The following is a 14,470-nucleotide window of genomic DNA, read 5'->3' on the forward strand; positions in this document are numbered from 1 at the left end:
TTGTTAGTTCTTAGTCTCTAAGCATAAAATACGATAATCATAACTATTCTGGTTAGTTTCTACAATGTGCCCCATCACCCATAGCACTGAATTTTATATATCATTTGTTCTATTCATCTAGTAATAAATATGGAGCATAAATACTACTGTTCAACAGGCTCGATTATCTTATCTTCAGTTATCCATTCTGTGTTTTCTGACCCTCGCCACAGACTGAGTACTGTGACTGTGACAGTTTAGGCCTATTTTGCAGTAAGACCGTACACCGCCACGGGTAAGTGGAGACGACCGCTGTCTACATGCTTTAAGCACCTGTACTTTCTCATTGTTTTATCACAATACTGTATATACCAGACAGTTTCCTCCTCATAACTGCATACCTCTCTGTTACCCTTCATCTCTTACACCAGTGGTAGCTGAGTGGACGAGTATAAAATATAAGTTCTGTAACTTATATTTTACAGCTATACCATTGTTCTTTTTCTTTGACAAATTATTTGTGATGATGGATTTTGGAATTTAGAGTTCCGAATGTAGCTGACTTTGGCAACTACACTATTAACGCAAAGTTTGACTGAATCCGGTCAAACTGTCACACCTCACCAATGGTCCGCAATCCTTTCAGCTGACTAAGAAGGAATTCCCTGTACAAGTTACCTTTGCCATGATTTTAAATAAGGTACTTGAACAGACGCTAACGAAGGGAGGATTGTGTATGTGCCAGACCCCGTCTGATTCACAGATACAGTTGTTTGTACTTTGACTTTTGTTAATAAAAAAAAAGAATTTGTGTTGGCTCACATCAATGTAGGCGCTGAGGTGGGTTGCTTTGAGATATGGGACAATAGTAGAGCTATAAGAGTACGATAAGCCTTTCTTGGATATATGGACAATATCGGGTTTGTTGTTGTAATGTCTCAATTTGAAGTATTGTTCATTGTTGTTCGTTATTCCATTTATTTATAAAAAAAGGGATTTCTTTGATATAAAAATTAAACAACTTCCCCTTATTGTCAATATATCCCTCTTAATCACTTCTCACTGATTACTTTACACATTTTATGGTTGCCCCTGGGCCCTGGGTTGGGAACAAAGAACAAAGAGAACAAAAATGACTTAACAGAGGGGTGGCAGTGGAAGCTTGGCGTTAATAAAAATTAAAGTGGGCCATGTGGAATAAAAATTATTCCCTAAGGTCCTTATGAGACGGTCTTAGTCTGATTGATATACTGTATTCCAAATGTGATGGTAACCTTATAAATACACTGATTTTAGCGGGGATTTGGAGGAAAACTCACAAATTTTAAATGATAATCCCCATTGAGTGACCCCTCATTTTGAAGGTCCTGGTGAAAGAAAACTAACAACGCAAACTAGAGGTTTCTATCTCAATCCAGTAAAAAATGGAAGCTGATTGAAATCTTTAGAAATCAGAAATAACTTGCAATTTTATATTCAATTGGCTCCCATATTTTACTGTGTTAAGATAGAGACCTCTAGTTTGCGTTGTTAGTTTTTTTTTATTAGGACCTTCACTCGATGGGGCTTATCATTTAAAATTTGTGAGTTTTCCTAAAAATCCCCCATTTGGGGTTTGGGAACCAAGTGGCTATTAGGATTAAAAAATACTTCATAACATGCCAAAAAAGTGTGTAGAGTTTAGTTTTCCTAGTGTGAGCCGTTACAAAATTTACAGGGGGTCTCCAGACTTGGAAAGCTGTAAGTTAAATTTAACTTCTGAGAATTTCAATTGGTTGCCATTTTTTACTGGATTGAGATAGAGACCTCTAATTTGCGTTTTTTGTTTTCTTTTACCAGGACCTTCAAAATGAGGGTCACTCGATGGGTCTTTCAATTTGAAATTTTTGAGTTTCCCCCAAAATCCCCCATTTTGGGGATGTACACCAAGTGGTGGTTATGCCAAAAAAGTACTTCATAACATGCCATAATGGTGTGCCGAGTTTAGTTTTTCTAGTATGGGCCGTTAAACAAATAACAGGGGGTCTCCACACTTTTTACTAACCCTGTATAACCCTTTGGTGAGTGATACAACAATGAACTCTACTGTATAACAATGGAATTTTACCTGAAGGGTTTTAGTACAATTTTTGCCATCTAAAACTGATAATTTTTTCCCTTGAAACGATTTCAAAAGTGAAAGGCGCGGCCATGCGACCCACAGCGACAACAGGAACAGATGGTGTGAATATTTAATTTTGAGACAATCCAACACCTTGCAAGTCCTTTGGGGCTGGCCAGCAACAATGTATCTTGGTTACTGTAGTGCAGATCTCGTAGAATGGCTTTTTGTGTCAGTAGTAATACATACAGCATATAATAAAATCTCAATTATTTAATATTTAATAGTGTTTTTGGGAATTTGTCTATGGTCAGTTTCACACCTCTATCGCCTACTACCACTATCCGACGCGAACCAGCAGCCTGTTTCCACTTTTTTACGTTAATTTACTCCAAATGAGAGTTAGCGGCAATTTGTATTTGCAAGATCAAAAATAATGTTCTGGTGTTACACCAAAGTTGAATCAATAATTGATTTTTTCTAGTCACTATGTGACAATAAAAAACTTCAAATACCAGACGTTAAGTTGTTGGCTATTGTTACAATTAGTTAAATACCTTAGTTACAGACAAATGAGATTGAAATGGATATAATTCAACTAAATCAGTTGGTGATTTTAATTAACTTGTGCTACAGACAGGAATAAACACAGTATTTCATGTACGAACCACTAACAAATAATCATCTAAAGTTAACAATTAATACAAATTTTACTTACATGGTACGTCCGGACACTAAACACATACACAGGGATACATATTAGGACAGGCCTTTGTATTCGCAAAAATGACTTGTTCAAAAATCATAACGATCACAATTGAAATTTAAAAGGGCGGTTTGTACTAATTGGAAATGGTTGAAACTGACTTTTTCCTAATGATTGTTGTGATTTCAAGCACGCAGCAAATATATCACTACGAGATATGGGCTAAAGCGGGTAATGAGGATCAAATTTTTTCAAATTAGTACCGTGACTTTTGATGAATTTACACGATACCGGACAAAGGCTTACCCTGCACGTACATAGGACAATACACAAAACACGACTGGGCGGGTGCTCTGGTTCTGAGCTTCGATGAAGAAGCAAGGGATTGTGGGTAATGCAAGTTTGAAGTTCATTCCCAAGTAGCACAAATATGTATATAATACGTATAATTTACCTACCGGCATGGTATAACTTTTGTATACAATCTGTATAGAAATGTATACAATACAGATTGTATCTGTAAATATGTCCCACCTAAATATGTATTATATGCATATTGTATAGGGATCCAACTACAGATATAATACATATTATACATCTGTATATAATCTGTAAATTTTGATAGAAATTGATGCATACCTTAAATGTATAAAATACATATTTTATACATAGATGATACATATTTGATGCCATATTAATAAAAAGTGGCTCAAAAATACAATTGTCATAAAAATCAATATATAAAATTATATACATTGATTTTTACTAACAGTTTTCTTTGAATGTATTTGTTATGGGAGGTGAACTATGTGTCATGAGGGTTGGTGTGTTGTATGATGGTAAAACAATATTTTAAGTCTTCATTAGAAATATGTGTTTTGTGATTTGTCAGGTAAATACCTAATTGATCTAGTTTAGGGACAACCTACTGCTGTTCAGTAGTTTCATCTGAAGCAGGCCCGTAGGACCTCGGGGTACGGATCACATCCGAAGCTCCTAAGGTGAACCAGAGGGGCCCTAGTGAAAGTCTAGAAGGGGAAAGAGCACCTATTACAGTTACTACATCATTACAATACAGTATGCAAAATGTAATGTTATATTGTTGGTGTAGGCTAGCTATCAGCATTTATTTTCATATCATAATCAAACCAAAGAATGAGAGAATTATGCAATTTTTGTAGACTTCCTTAAAAATGATAGCAGCCACAAAAAAACAAATGATTTTACCTTTAAAGAATATGTGTTTTAACGAAGTAGGGAAGATAAAGAATATGGCAACTACCTTAACAAATATTAGACCAAGACAGCTTCAAATTTTTTTAATTATCGTACATTGAAGATTATTTGAGAAAAACTTATTAAATTACCTTGATGAGAATAGGTACCACTTAACAAGCATTTTGGATAGTGCATTTATTTGCATAAAAAAGTAAATAATATGTTAATTATTATATTAGTGTTTATATTACCAAGTATTATTCAGCTGATAATAATTAATAGTAATAACTAGCTTGAATGTTTTAAGAAGATTAAGTTGAAATAGTTTAGAAAAATAACCTATTATTAATAATAATACAGTATGATTATAACAACTGAAAGTGTAAAAGAAAATACTAACTCACTTCTCACAACTGATGAATAATTTCTAGTTTTTTTTTAACTGAATCTTATTCTTACATGAAAATGTTGTTTTTTTAGTTTCCCATTTTCCCTTTTGTTTATTTAATGTGAGAAAACAAGAAGGCTAGGCTCAACAAATAATAATAGATTTTGTAGTAACTTTTTAGACCTATTCTAAATTGTGCACAAAAAATACTTGCACAGTAAAAAAACAAAAAATAAATGCACAAAGATAAAAAAATGAGTAAAAATATTTGTTCAGATGTAATCACAAGTACCCTAATACATTCAAGTATAAAAGTTGTTTTTATAAAATTGTTTCTGTTGTTTATTAACACACTTTTTAAAGGAACATATAAATGAAACAATGAAGAAATGTCAAGAAAAAACTATTTAATTGATCATCTGCGGTAGGCCTAAATTTTTATTTTTGACATAAATCCTTGTTCCTGCTTGGCGTAACCATTCGCTGGTTTTTTCTCAAATGTTGTGAGATCGAATGAGGACGGGTGTTGTTGACGAACTACACCTGAAACAAAATTCACACTTGTGTCAATGTCTGTATTCCTGTGTATAAGGTAATATTAGGGTACGCACAAGATTCACGCTTAGAGCAAAATATCTTTTGGTAATCAATCCTTTGTTTTCTTGATGGCAAAACTTAGATTAATTCATTTTTAACGTTTTCATTTTTAACATTTTTTTAACACGTTTAGTGCGTAGTCGCAACATGAGCGGCCTACATCAATTGATGTAGTTGCGCAACCCCCCCTACATTAGTTCAGTATGCGCTCAGCCATTGCCGGGGAACGTTAAAATCGTTGCTAGCCCGTAGCTTAGAATGTAAGCTTTATTTTGGTGTAGGTTGGTACTAAAATTTCCCGTAAAATCCCGTCTGACAATGCTTTTGTACCGGTTTTGGGGATTTTCTCTCTTCAAGCCATATTACAAAGCCACTGACTACTGATCCAGGCAGTGCTGCTACCTTTGGGTGTTTTAGGGAACTACGTTCAATCTCGGGGTAACGTAGTACAATCGCCCCTGCTCTTTTGTTTTTCGTCAGACTGAAATATTTGAATGCCAATTGCGTTTGCTGTTGGTCCGGCACCGCGCCAGGGCATTGCCGCCATTGGCGAGCGCCTGTTGGAATGCCTGCCGCACTGAACGTGTTAAGCAAAATCGTTTCTTTTTGAGCTAAACTAACAAGTTGCAATCAAGAAATCAAAGTATTGAAGAGGTTTAAAGAGTACAGTGCAGAAAAAAAGGATAGGTACGGTACATTCTACAGACAAAAAATGTGTGTAACATCATAAATTAATATCATATAGCCTATGATAATTAATTATAAGATGATAAATTAATATAATTAAAATCCATTGATCTAGCCCCTGAACCTTTTTATTGACTAATAATTGTTACGTAACTTTACGCCATACTGCTAAAAATGTATGTAAAGAATAACAAGATGTTTCGCCAGAATGACATTTTCAAGTGGGGGTATGAAGTAAATGTAGGCTACTGTATGACGTATATCTACATACCAATTATTAGTTAAATAATAAAACCTATGATGGTAAAAACAGGGTTAAAAAATAAATTACTTACTTTGGTTGAGTTGACTTTATAGAAAAATAAATAAATGTCAAATATAGGCCTATCATTGAAAGAATAAATAAAAGTAACATTATAAACCAAATGTTAAAAACTTACGGCAAATCAACTGCACCAATGCAGAGTTCTGCAGACTCCACTTCTTTCCTCCTCTTCCTTCCCAACTAAATTCTCTCGCAAGCTCATTTTTGAATAGTCTTAAAAGGATCCGTCTTGTTGAGTCCTCAACACTGGCCCCGCCAACCGTGCGAAGATAACTGACCTGAAACACATTATAAAAATGCTTAACTCTTCAACCTCTATTACTATTATATTAGTTTAACAAGTCTGGTGTTTTATAAAAAGCTTTTTTGTTTAAAAGTACGGTATGTTATTATTTTCAACAAGGATGGCAGAAAAGTTTAAGTTTACAAATCTGTTTGTAAGAAGCTTTGATTATAGGACCTTCATTTATAATAAACTAGTGTAGGCCTAGCCTACATGTTGCTCATAATCGGGCAAATGCAAAGAAGTAAAGTAGTGTATTTGGGCCCAGCATTTAGAAAAAGAAACGTTCGAGATTCCATACATTATTTAGCACAACAAAATCAACAGTGGCGTAACAAATCTTTACGGGCCCCCCTCTTATGAGTTAATTTAAGACCACCGATACAATGATCAAACAGATTAATCATAAAAAGAGTGGTACCCTAAACAAATTAGTGGGTCTCTGCCCACCGCCCCCCCCCCCCCCCCCAGCTCCCGGGCACCCCGAATTGCGGGCCCTTCTGTTACGCCACTGAAAATCAACGGGCAAATTATATTTTATACAAAGTTGACTGTGAGTTCAATTCTTAAGTTTTTCCCTTAGCAGGTTCAGTCCTAGCCGTCACACTCCTCTGTATTTTTAGGTTAAGTTATATCTACACTCGGGGGTAAGTTCGGGCCCGCGGTCAGTTATGTGATACGCTATGGGCCCAAGTCATAGTTGCGCTCATAGCCCCCCCCCCACCCTGCCGACATTGATTTGAATTATAAAATGAATATAGACATTTTATGAGTTGCTCGCGCATCTGCAATATAGGCCTAACAAATATAAGAAGACTCATTGTGTTTACTTTTGATTGTTAATTGAATTACCCGCTTAGTAACTAAAAACGTAAACCATCAATTAAAGTTTAACTGTTACTTACATACCGTACACACTTATATTTCCAATGGTGCGTTCTTAAAAGTAAAATTGGTTTAGTTGTAAAAAAGTGTGAATTAAAACATAGTTTTAATTTATATAAGTTATAATTGCAAACATTTAAAACTCCAAAAAGTCAATACCGTAAAATGGCTGGTTTTTTCTACATTTTTTTTTTCGGCCAACTCGTCAATAACTTAACATCATCAAAGTTCATTTTCAGATTTACCTACATCACTTTCTGTACACATCATCATTTAGGCCTTAATGATTTTAATGACCGTAAAAACTAGGCTACTTATTTTAGGAACTTTTTGTAACACTTTTACCTTACGAATCTTTTATGTCGCCCCCTTTCTAAAACCACTGCCACTTGGTTTTTTGCTCATTTCACAGAAAAAGGGTGTGATATTACAACGTAAAATAACATTCTTCAAACGTAAATAAAATCATAAGCAAAAACACGGCCAGTATCTTTACTTGCTAACAAATTGATACTGTAATAAGTTTCTCGCCATTTGACAAAAGCAACTGACATTGAGTATAATGAAAAAAGGACATAACAAATTAATAGCCTACAAATAAAGACAGACGATTAAGTATAGTTAATGATAGGCCTAATAAACAAACAGTGGCAGTGATGAGTCATGAGTGGAAGACGAAGTGAGGAGGTTTCAGATATTTTCCAATTAGTGTCTGTTACTAGCGCACCCAACAAAACAAAAAAAACTCTTGCGCCCCTAGACCAGGGCCCATTTTTAACCGCGGTACTGGGTAAGTTAAAACTTTCATCCCTAGATCTTAGAAAGACAGCTGTGATGTCATAGGCATATTTGATATACATTTTGATAGCGTTGTTACCCTTTAAAGTGCCATCTATTAATAAATCGTACCCTAGGCTATTATGTGCCAAGCCTTGATAAAAATTACTAAACGTAGGTAGCTGCGATGTTGTTTCATAAGTTAGACCTAAGTTAATCGTAAACAAAAAAAAAACATACCGGTAGCTAAACCTAACCTATTGATCGCAAACGTGGCACCTTAAGTTATTTGTTTGACATTTCCTTTCGATAGTTTTGAAGGACGTAGGCCTAATTATAAAGCTGCAGCCTTCTGGGGTTACAGTTCCGCAGAGAACCTGCGATCTTATTAAGTTATCAGATCAATAACAATTTATCAATATTTTTATAAATATTAACATAGGCCTAGGCCTAAGTTTAGGCCTAGTTAACTTTAATATTGCATTGACTTTAATTTTCCCAGTTAGCTTATACATTAAGTTATAGGCTTAAGAGGCTAACTTTATGTTTTCTTTTGTTGCTTTTTCATTAAATAGGTTAGGCTATATTTGGCTAGTAAGTTACCGTCTCAGGCTATATTTTGTTTGTGGTTAAATATGCTTATAGGCTAGTTAATATCGATAGAAACGTAGGCAAAACAAATCATAGGTCAATTTGATATTTACATTGGGAAGATGAATAAACATTTAATTTAACTTACCAAAGATATTTATCATTAAGTCATCCATCTGTTCACAGATCACAGGTTCTCTTCGGAACTGTAAGTTAAGTTACCCCCTTCTGGTCTTAAAATATTCATCTGCCTACAAGACTAGGCCTGAATTTTAACATAAACTTACCAATTAACATCATTTTTAGTCTTAACTGTAAGTTAGGCCTAGGCTAACTTATGACAGGTTCTAAGTAACTTAGGCATAAGTTTAGCTACGGTATTTGTTAAGTAGACCTAGGCCTAGCTTGTCTCCAAGCTAAATTAGTTCAGACCAAGGACATATTGCAATGAATTAGGTCTAGGTTATCTCCTGAAGTTGGCTTCCTTAGTTTTGTAAACTACAGCCTAATTTTTCCCTAAAGAGCCTCCATCCGTGGAGTTTTTAAGGGGTTAAAGGAAGGCTATTGTAACCTATTTCCACTTATAAAGTATTTAAATTAGATTACCACTATTCGAGTTATTAACAAAACATATGCTAAATCTCTTAATAACTTACAATACGGTAACGATAATACAGTAATTTGTGTAACTTACCAACTCAAGTTAGTCGAATCGCCACTGAAGTTAAAAAGTCGAAGATGTAACGCAAATCTTAAAGAATATAAAGTAAAAAGTAACTAATAGACCTAATTAATAAGTAAATAATAACAAAACAACGAATTCTTCCCGTGTAACACTGAAAATCAGAACACAGCCACAAGGACAACGTTTGTTGTGAGTTGTGAGACAAAGACATAAGACGGACAAACAATATGGCTATGGCGGTGGCGGATCGGATGCTGACCCCCGCTGTTTTGCTCCCATAATGCATCAGCGAACATCGTCGAACCTAAGAAAACGCAGAGACTCGGGTATCTCGCGCGGCAGAATATTTTGTTCATCATCTATGAATATTATAGTACAGTATGTGTTACAAATACATTTTACACAGGATGTTGAAAAAATGCAGGGAAATAAATACAACACTACAATTTTTTTTCGTATTTTTCTATTGATATAAAATACATATATTATCTGTATCATCAATACCTTTACTTATTTTACTGCATTCTCGAAAGTTAATTTATGCCCTCAAAACAACATTTAGGTGAAAATTTACACTTTGTTTCTTCATTTTACAGTATTTTATGCAAAATTTATTTTGGATGAAACCGTATTTTCATATTGGTATATAATATGTATATTATCTGTATCATTAATACATATACGTTGGTTATACCTTAATCCCGAATATTTACGTATTATATACATTGCTTGCTACATGGGTTATACCTCAAATTTGGTACACTTTAATGTCATTTGTATTCTCTCCACTTCGCTTTTGCAGACGTATAATAGCTAATGGCATCTGTTTTTTTTTTTGTTTTTTTGCTGTTAGAACTTGTGGTCAATGTAAATGTTTATCCCAAAAGATATTGGGATTTTTACTTGTCTTGGGTTCAGAGGGGAGAAGCTCTGAACCTACTATTTCAACGTTAGAACATAATGTCTATGTTAGGGTAAAGATCAGGAAGGTTACTGTTGGTCTTGTTTATTCCTATATCTTCAAATGACACCAAAACATTGAACAAGTTAAACATCTCATCTGTTTGCTCTTCATGATTTGTTATCATTCATGATTTGTTGCTCTTAATCTGTCCTTTTCTCATTCGTGTGTACATTTATTAGACATTGTTCGGATCCTTTGGTCTTTTCTTCTTGCCTTACAAGCTGCTCTTATATTTGTTACAGGTTTAGTGGTCTGTTGTTTGTACTTTGTAATTCGATTTCTCCTTGATCTAATTGATTATGTACTCCCTTTTCTGGCCCAGGTGCGATTTCATAAAAGAAAAGTTCTTGTCCGCTTTTGGACCCAAAACCTTACCAGTTTTTGGACACGTTGACATTCCGGTTTCATCTAAGCTATAGATTCGGAAAGGATCTTTGATTGTGTCTTGGGCATTTACCATATTTTGAGTTAATTATGGTTGTAGGGAAAATCTTGTGTATTGCCACTCTCAAAATGTATCGCCACACTCAGCTAAAGCTTTTTGCGGCTATCTACAGTTCTCAAGTGCTAATGACGTACTTTGCGCTCTTAATACACAAATAGCTATTGTAGATTGGTGATGTATTTTAGATTTGTAGAAATGGCATTGATAAAAACTGTGTGAGACTGATAAAGTTCCCATTCTTTTAACAGAGAGCCTAAAACACAGAAGAATTTTAGCCAAGGCTATATATGAGGAATGGTACTTTAAGAAACAAGAGGAAGAAGAAAAGAAAAAGTCTGAAGCAAGGCAACAGCAGAAGGTGAAGCAATGGGAGTTTCAACATGTGAGTTGAGTAAGCAATGTGTTGGTTTATAGTTTTAGCAATTTGGGAATTTCCCTGGACGCCAGGTCAGTTCCCCTCACACACACACACACACACACACACACTCACCCTCACGAGCAGAGAGGATGAGGACTGACCCTGGCCACCCTAGGCCGCCCGTACACAGTTCATTATACCACGCATGAGACATGCTTCAACTGAGACACGACTCATGATCAAATGCTTAGATACCCCTTCTAATCAAAATGTACCTTTTTAAAGTTGTACTTTTAAATAGAAACGGTTAGTACATTTAAACTCCCTTGAAAATTACAATAAAAATGATGCCAAACAACCCATGATTTACTTAAATATTCCTTCACATAACATACCTTCAATATATTTCAGGTTGGGTATACCCTCTACTATAGGTTTTATAAAGGCTACGTTGTGTTTGGTATCAATTTTCTCGTTTTATGAGCAGAATCGATTACTGCTAACTATTTTAAGTTTATATTTACGTTAACAAATTTTTCATTGGATAAAGGAAATGTCACTTGTGTGTGCGTGAGCCTACTTGGTGTTCAGGGACACTCCCGAATTGCTAAAGGAATAGGTTCTCTAGCTACACACTGTGAGTAAAACGGTTAGTAACATTATCAATCCATCATTGTAGTATTTAATGTGTCTTTTGTCTGAGGATTTTTAATTTTTTCGTGATTATTATGGAGTATTTGGCCATGATAAATTGATTGGAGTTGGTCTCAAGGCTGGGAAAAATCCGGTTTTCGTCATACAGCCCTTGAAAGTGCCCATGATATTGTCAATACCCTTTTGAAGTTGAAGTAAACAAAAAAAGCTGAAACAGGTTAATATTACTAATTTTGACTAGAGGTCGTCCGTGGTCGAAAACTCAAACAAAATATATCGTGTGCAAACTTTTCTATTTTCACCTCACGCTATAAATAAAACATGTGATTGGAATTTCTTCCAATTGTTTTGATTTTCTGTTTATATTTTGTTGTTATTTCGTCACCTGCAATAAATTTTTTGCAATGCTAATTTTTTAATTGTTTTGATTAAAATTAGTTGTTGTTATGGTCCTTATAATTCTAAACAAAAAAGTGCAACCCCCATTGCTTAAAAAAATTACGGTTCAAAAGTTGATGTAACTTTTGTGATTTTTCCTGTTAGATATCATACTACCACCCATGATGAAGGTTGTTGACAAGCTAATGGAAGAAAGTATTATCATTGACTAGTATTAATAGTCAAAGGTATTATGTTAGATTGCTCATACCGTATGTTTAACCCATTGGCACTGACTTTCGAGCGTTACTTGTCTGGCCGGCCGCTGCAGGCCCAAAATCCAACTTACAAGCCTAGATCGTTTTTTTAATTTTTTTGCTTTTATTTTTTTATTTTTATGATGTTTAAAAATATTTTGCTTCTTGTTTTGCGTATTTAATAAGGTATTTTTGGGAATAACGAAGGTTGTATTGCCATGGAAACCAGATATCACCCAAAATCAGCTGTAGTAAGGTAAAACAAAACAAAAATTTCAATTACTTATAAAGTAAACGACTTGTGAGTTTTCTACGTAGGGAATCATTTGAACTTTCGGATAATAGTGTTATTTGGTGTCTGGATTAATCTTGGAATTTGTAAATAAAGTTTACTTTAACCATTTATTTTTAAAACTTTTATTTTTGTATCATTTTTTTAATTTTATTTTTTAAGTTTTACACTATGATTATGCAATTAGAATTTTTTGGTAGACAATTTTATTGTGAACAATACCCCCGCCGCAGCAAACCTGCAGACTAAGTGAATTTCCATTTGCCTGATTGGATTTACACTAAAATGTTTCCTTAAAAATATCACATTTATTCCCCTATTTAAATAGCAGTAGTTTAACGAGTACTTAGGTTTGCTGCAACAGGGAGGGTAATTTTTTTTTGTAAAATGTTAATAGTTAAGTATGAAATGAATGCATTTTCCAAATTTGATCAAAATATGTTCATAAACAAGCAAACTACAACAGTTTATTTATTCTCCATAAGAATAACATGGGACTGTAATTTTAAATTTACAGTTTTTTGGAATTTTCTCCGTAACCATTAGGCGCATAATGACGCTTCAATATACTAAATTTTTTTTTTTAGTTCTACAAAATGGTTTGGAAAGAAATTGCTAAATTTTAGGTTTTTAGGGTCAAAAATGGGAAAAACCAATTTTTATCCCATAAAACCCCCCATAGACCCCTGTTCCCATAGTCCAATCATGCTGGTTCGCAAACTCGTTCGAATAAACGTAGGTTTACACGTTTGTACCAAATGTTATCAAAATCGTATGATTTTTGCTCGAGTTATCGTGCCAACGGACACATATATAAATATATATATGAATTTGAACGGATGGTGTTTTTGGTCTCTAGGGACCTCAAAACGAAAAAATAAATCGGTCCCGGGTCCAGGTCTTACCATGAGTACTACGGTAATAGCTTATTCCCTATATGGGAAATTCGTTAAAATGGCAACAGTATTATCAATTTATTACCTAAGGTTTTCTTTCTATAACAATTAGAGTGAAAGTCTACGAATTCGGTAAAATTAATTGCTGACCGAGGGCACTGCAGGAAGGGCATTAATTCCTTCCCCAATGGGTTAAGGTCATCGAAGTATATAACACAACTGGAATGCTAGGTACGGGTTCACGAAAGCGCACCGTTGTGGCAGCCTTCCCCCACCATCATGTTGGACCCAGCGGATTTTAGCCAATTCATCGAATAGTGCGCGAAGTTGTTAACTCGCTCACCTAGCCTTCAATAACAAAGTTTAAGTACAATAATGTTTATATATTCGTAATCTGAATTAAATGCAGAATGTAATGGTATAAATAAATTTTACTTTTGATTTGAAATAGAATTTCCAAAGTTAAAAAGAGTCAAAAATGTCTACATTGTGATATGAAAAAGTTAGTATGCGAGGAAGTATTTTATTTTTGGGACAGAAGAAAACTCAAAGCGACAATGTTGTAGTTGAGGAGATGATTTTTAACATGTGATCGAGCAATTTACAATTAAGTGTGTAGTTTTTTTGTAGTATAGTGATTAATAGTGCAACAAGGTTGATTTTATGTCGCACCAACCTCCTCAGTCCAGCAACTCTTTATGTTTTTTCTACTCGATCATTGTAAAGCTAAATAAATGTTAACCTTTTTTAATCTATATACAGTATATAAAATCCAATGCATGTATGTTTGTTTGTTTGTTTGTCCTTTATGGACTCCGAAACTGCTCAACAGATTGTAATGAAACTTTCAGGTATTATTAAGCATTATTCAAGGATGGTTTGTGTGAAGTTTGGTGCAGATCCCTCAAAAAGGCTCCGCCCAGGGCCGCGTTAAGGGTCAGTGACGGCCCTGGGCAAACCCAAAAGCAGCGCCCCCCTTATATATATATAACTATAAAGGTGTT

General features: G+C 34.6%; 1 protein-coding gene and 1 long non-coding RNA gene across 2 annotated transcripts in view; one reads left to right on the top strand and one right to left on the bottom strand.

Moving 5' to 3' along the window:
* Positions 1–14,470, top strand: part of LOC129000215 (uncharacterized) — a 69,553-nt gene that overhangs the window by 11,822 nt on the left and 43,261 nt on the right. The window contains exon 4 of the mRNA XM_054427171.1: positions 10,880–11,013. Coding sequence (XP_054283146.1) covers positions 10,880–11,013 — 134 coding nt within the window. The remainder of the gene's footprint in view (positions 1–10,879; positions 11,014–14,470) is intronic.
* LOC128984024 (uncharacterized) lies at positions 4,780–9,397 on the bottom strand. Its single transcript, XR_008489975.1, has 3 exons — positions 9,232–9,397; positions 6,117–6,279; positions 4,780–4,935 (listed from the first exon to the last, which is right to left on the bottom strand). It is a non-coding gene; the product is annotated as an uncharacterized LOC128984024 (long non-coding RNA).

This window comes from Macrosteles quadrilineatus, unplaced genomic scaffold (genome assembly GCF_028750875.1).
Source record: "Macrosteles quadrilineatus isolate MER2022 unplaced genomic scaffold, UCM_ALF_1.0 Scaffold_1__1_contigs__length_201487025, whole genome shotgun sequence".
NCBI lineage: Eukaryota > Metazoa > Arthropoda > Insecta > Hemiptera > Cicadellidae > Macrosteles > Macrosteles quadrilineatus.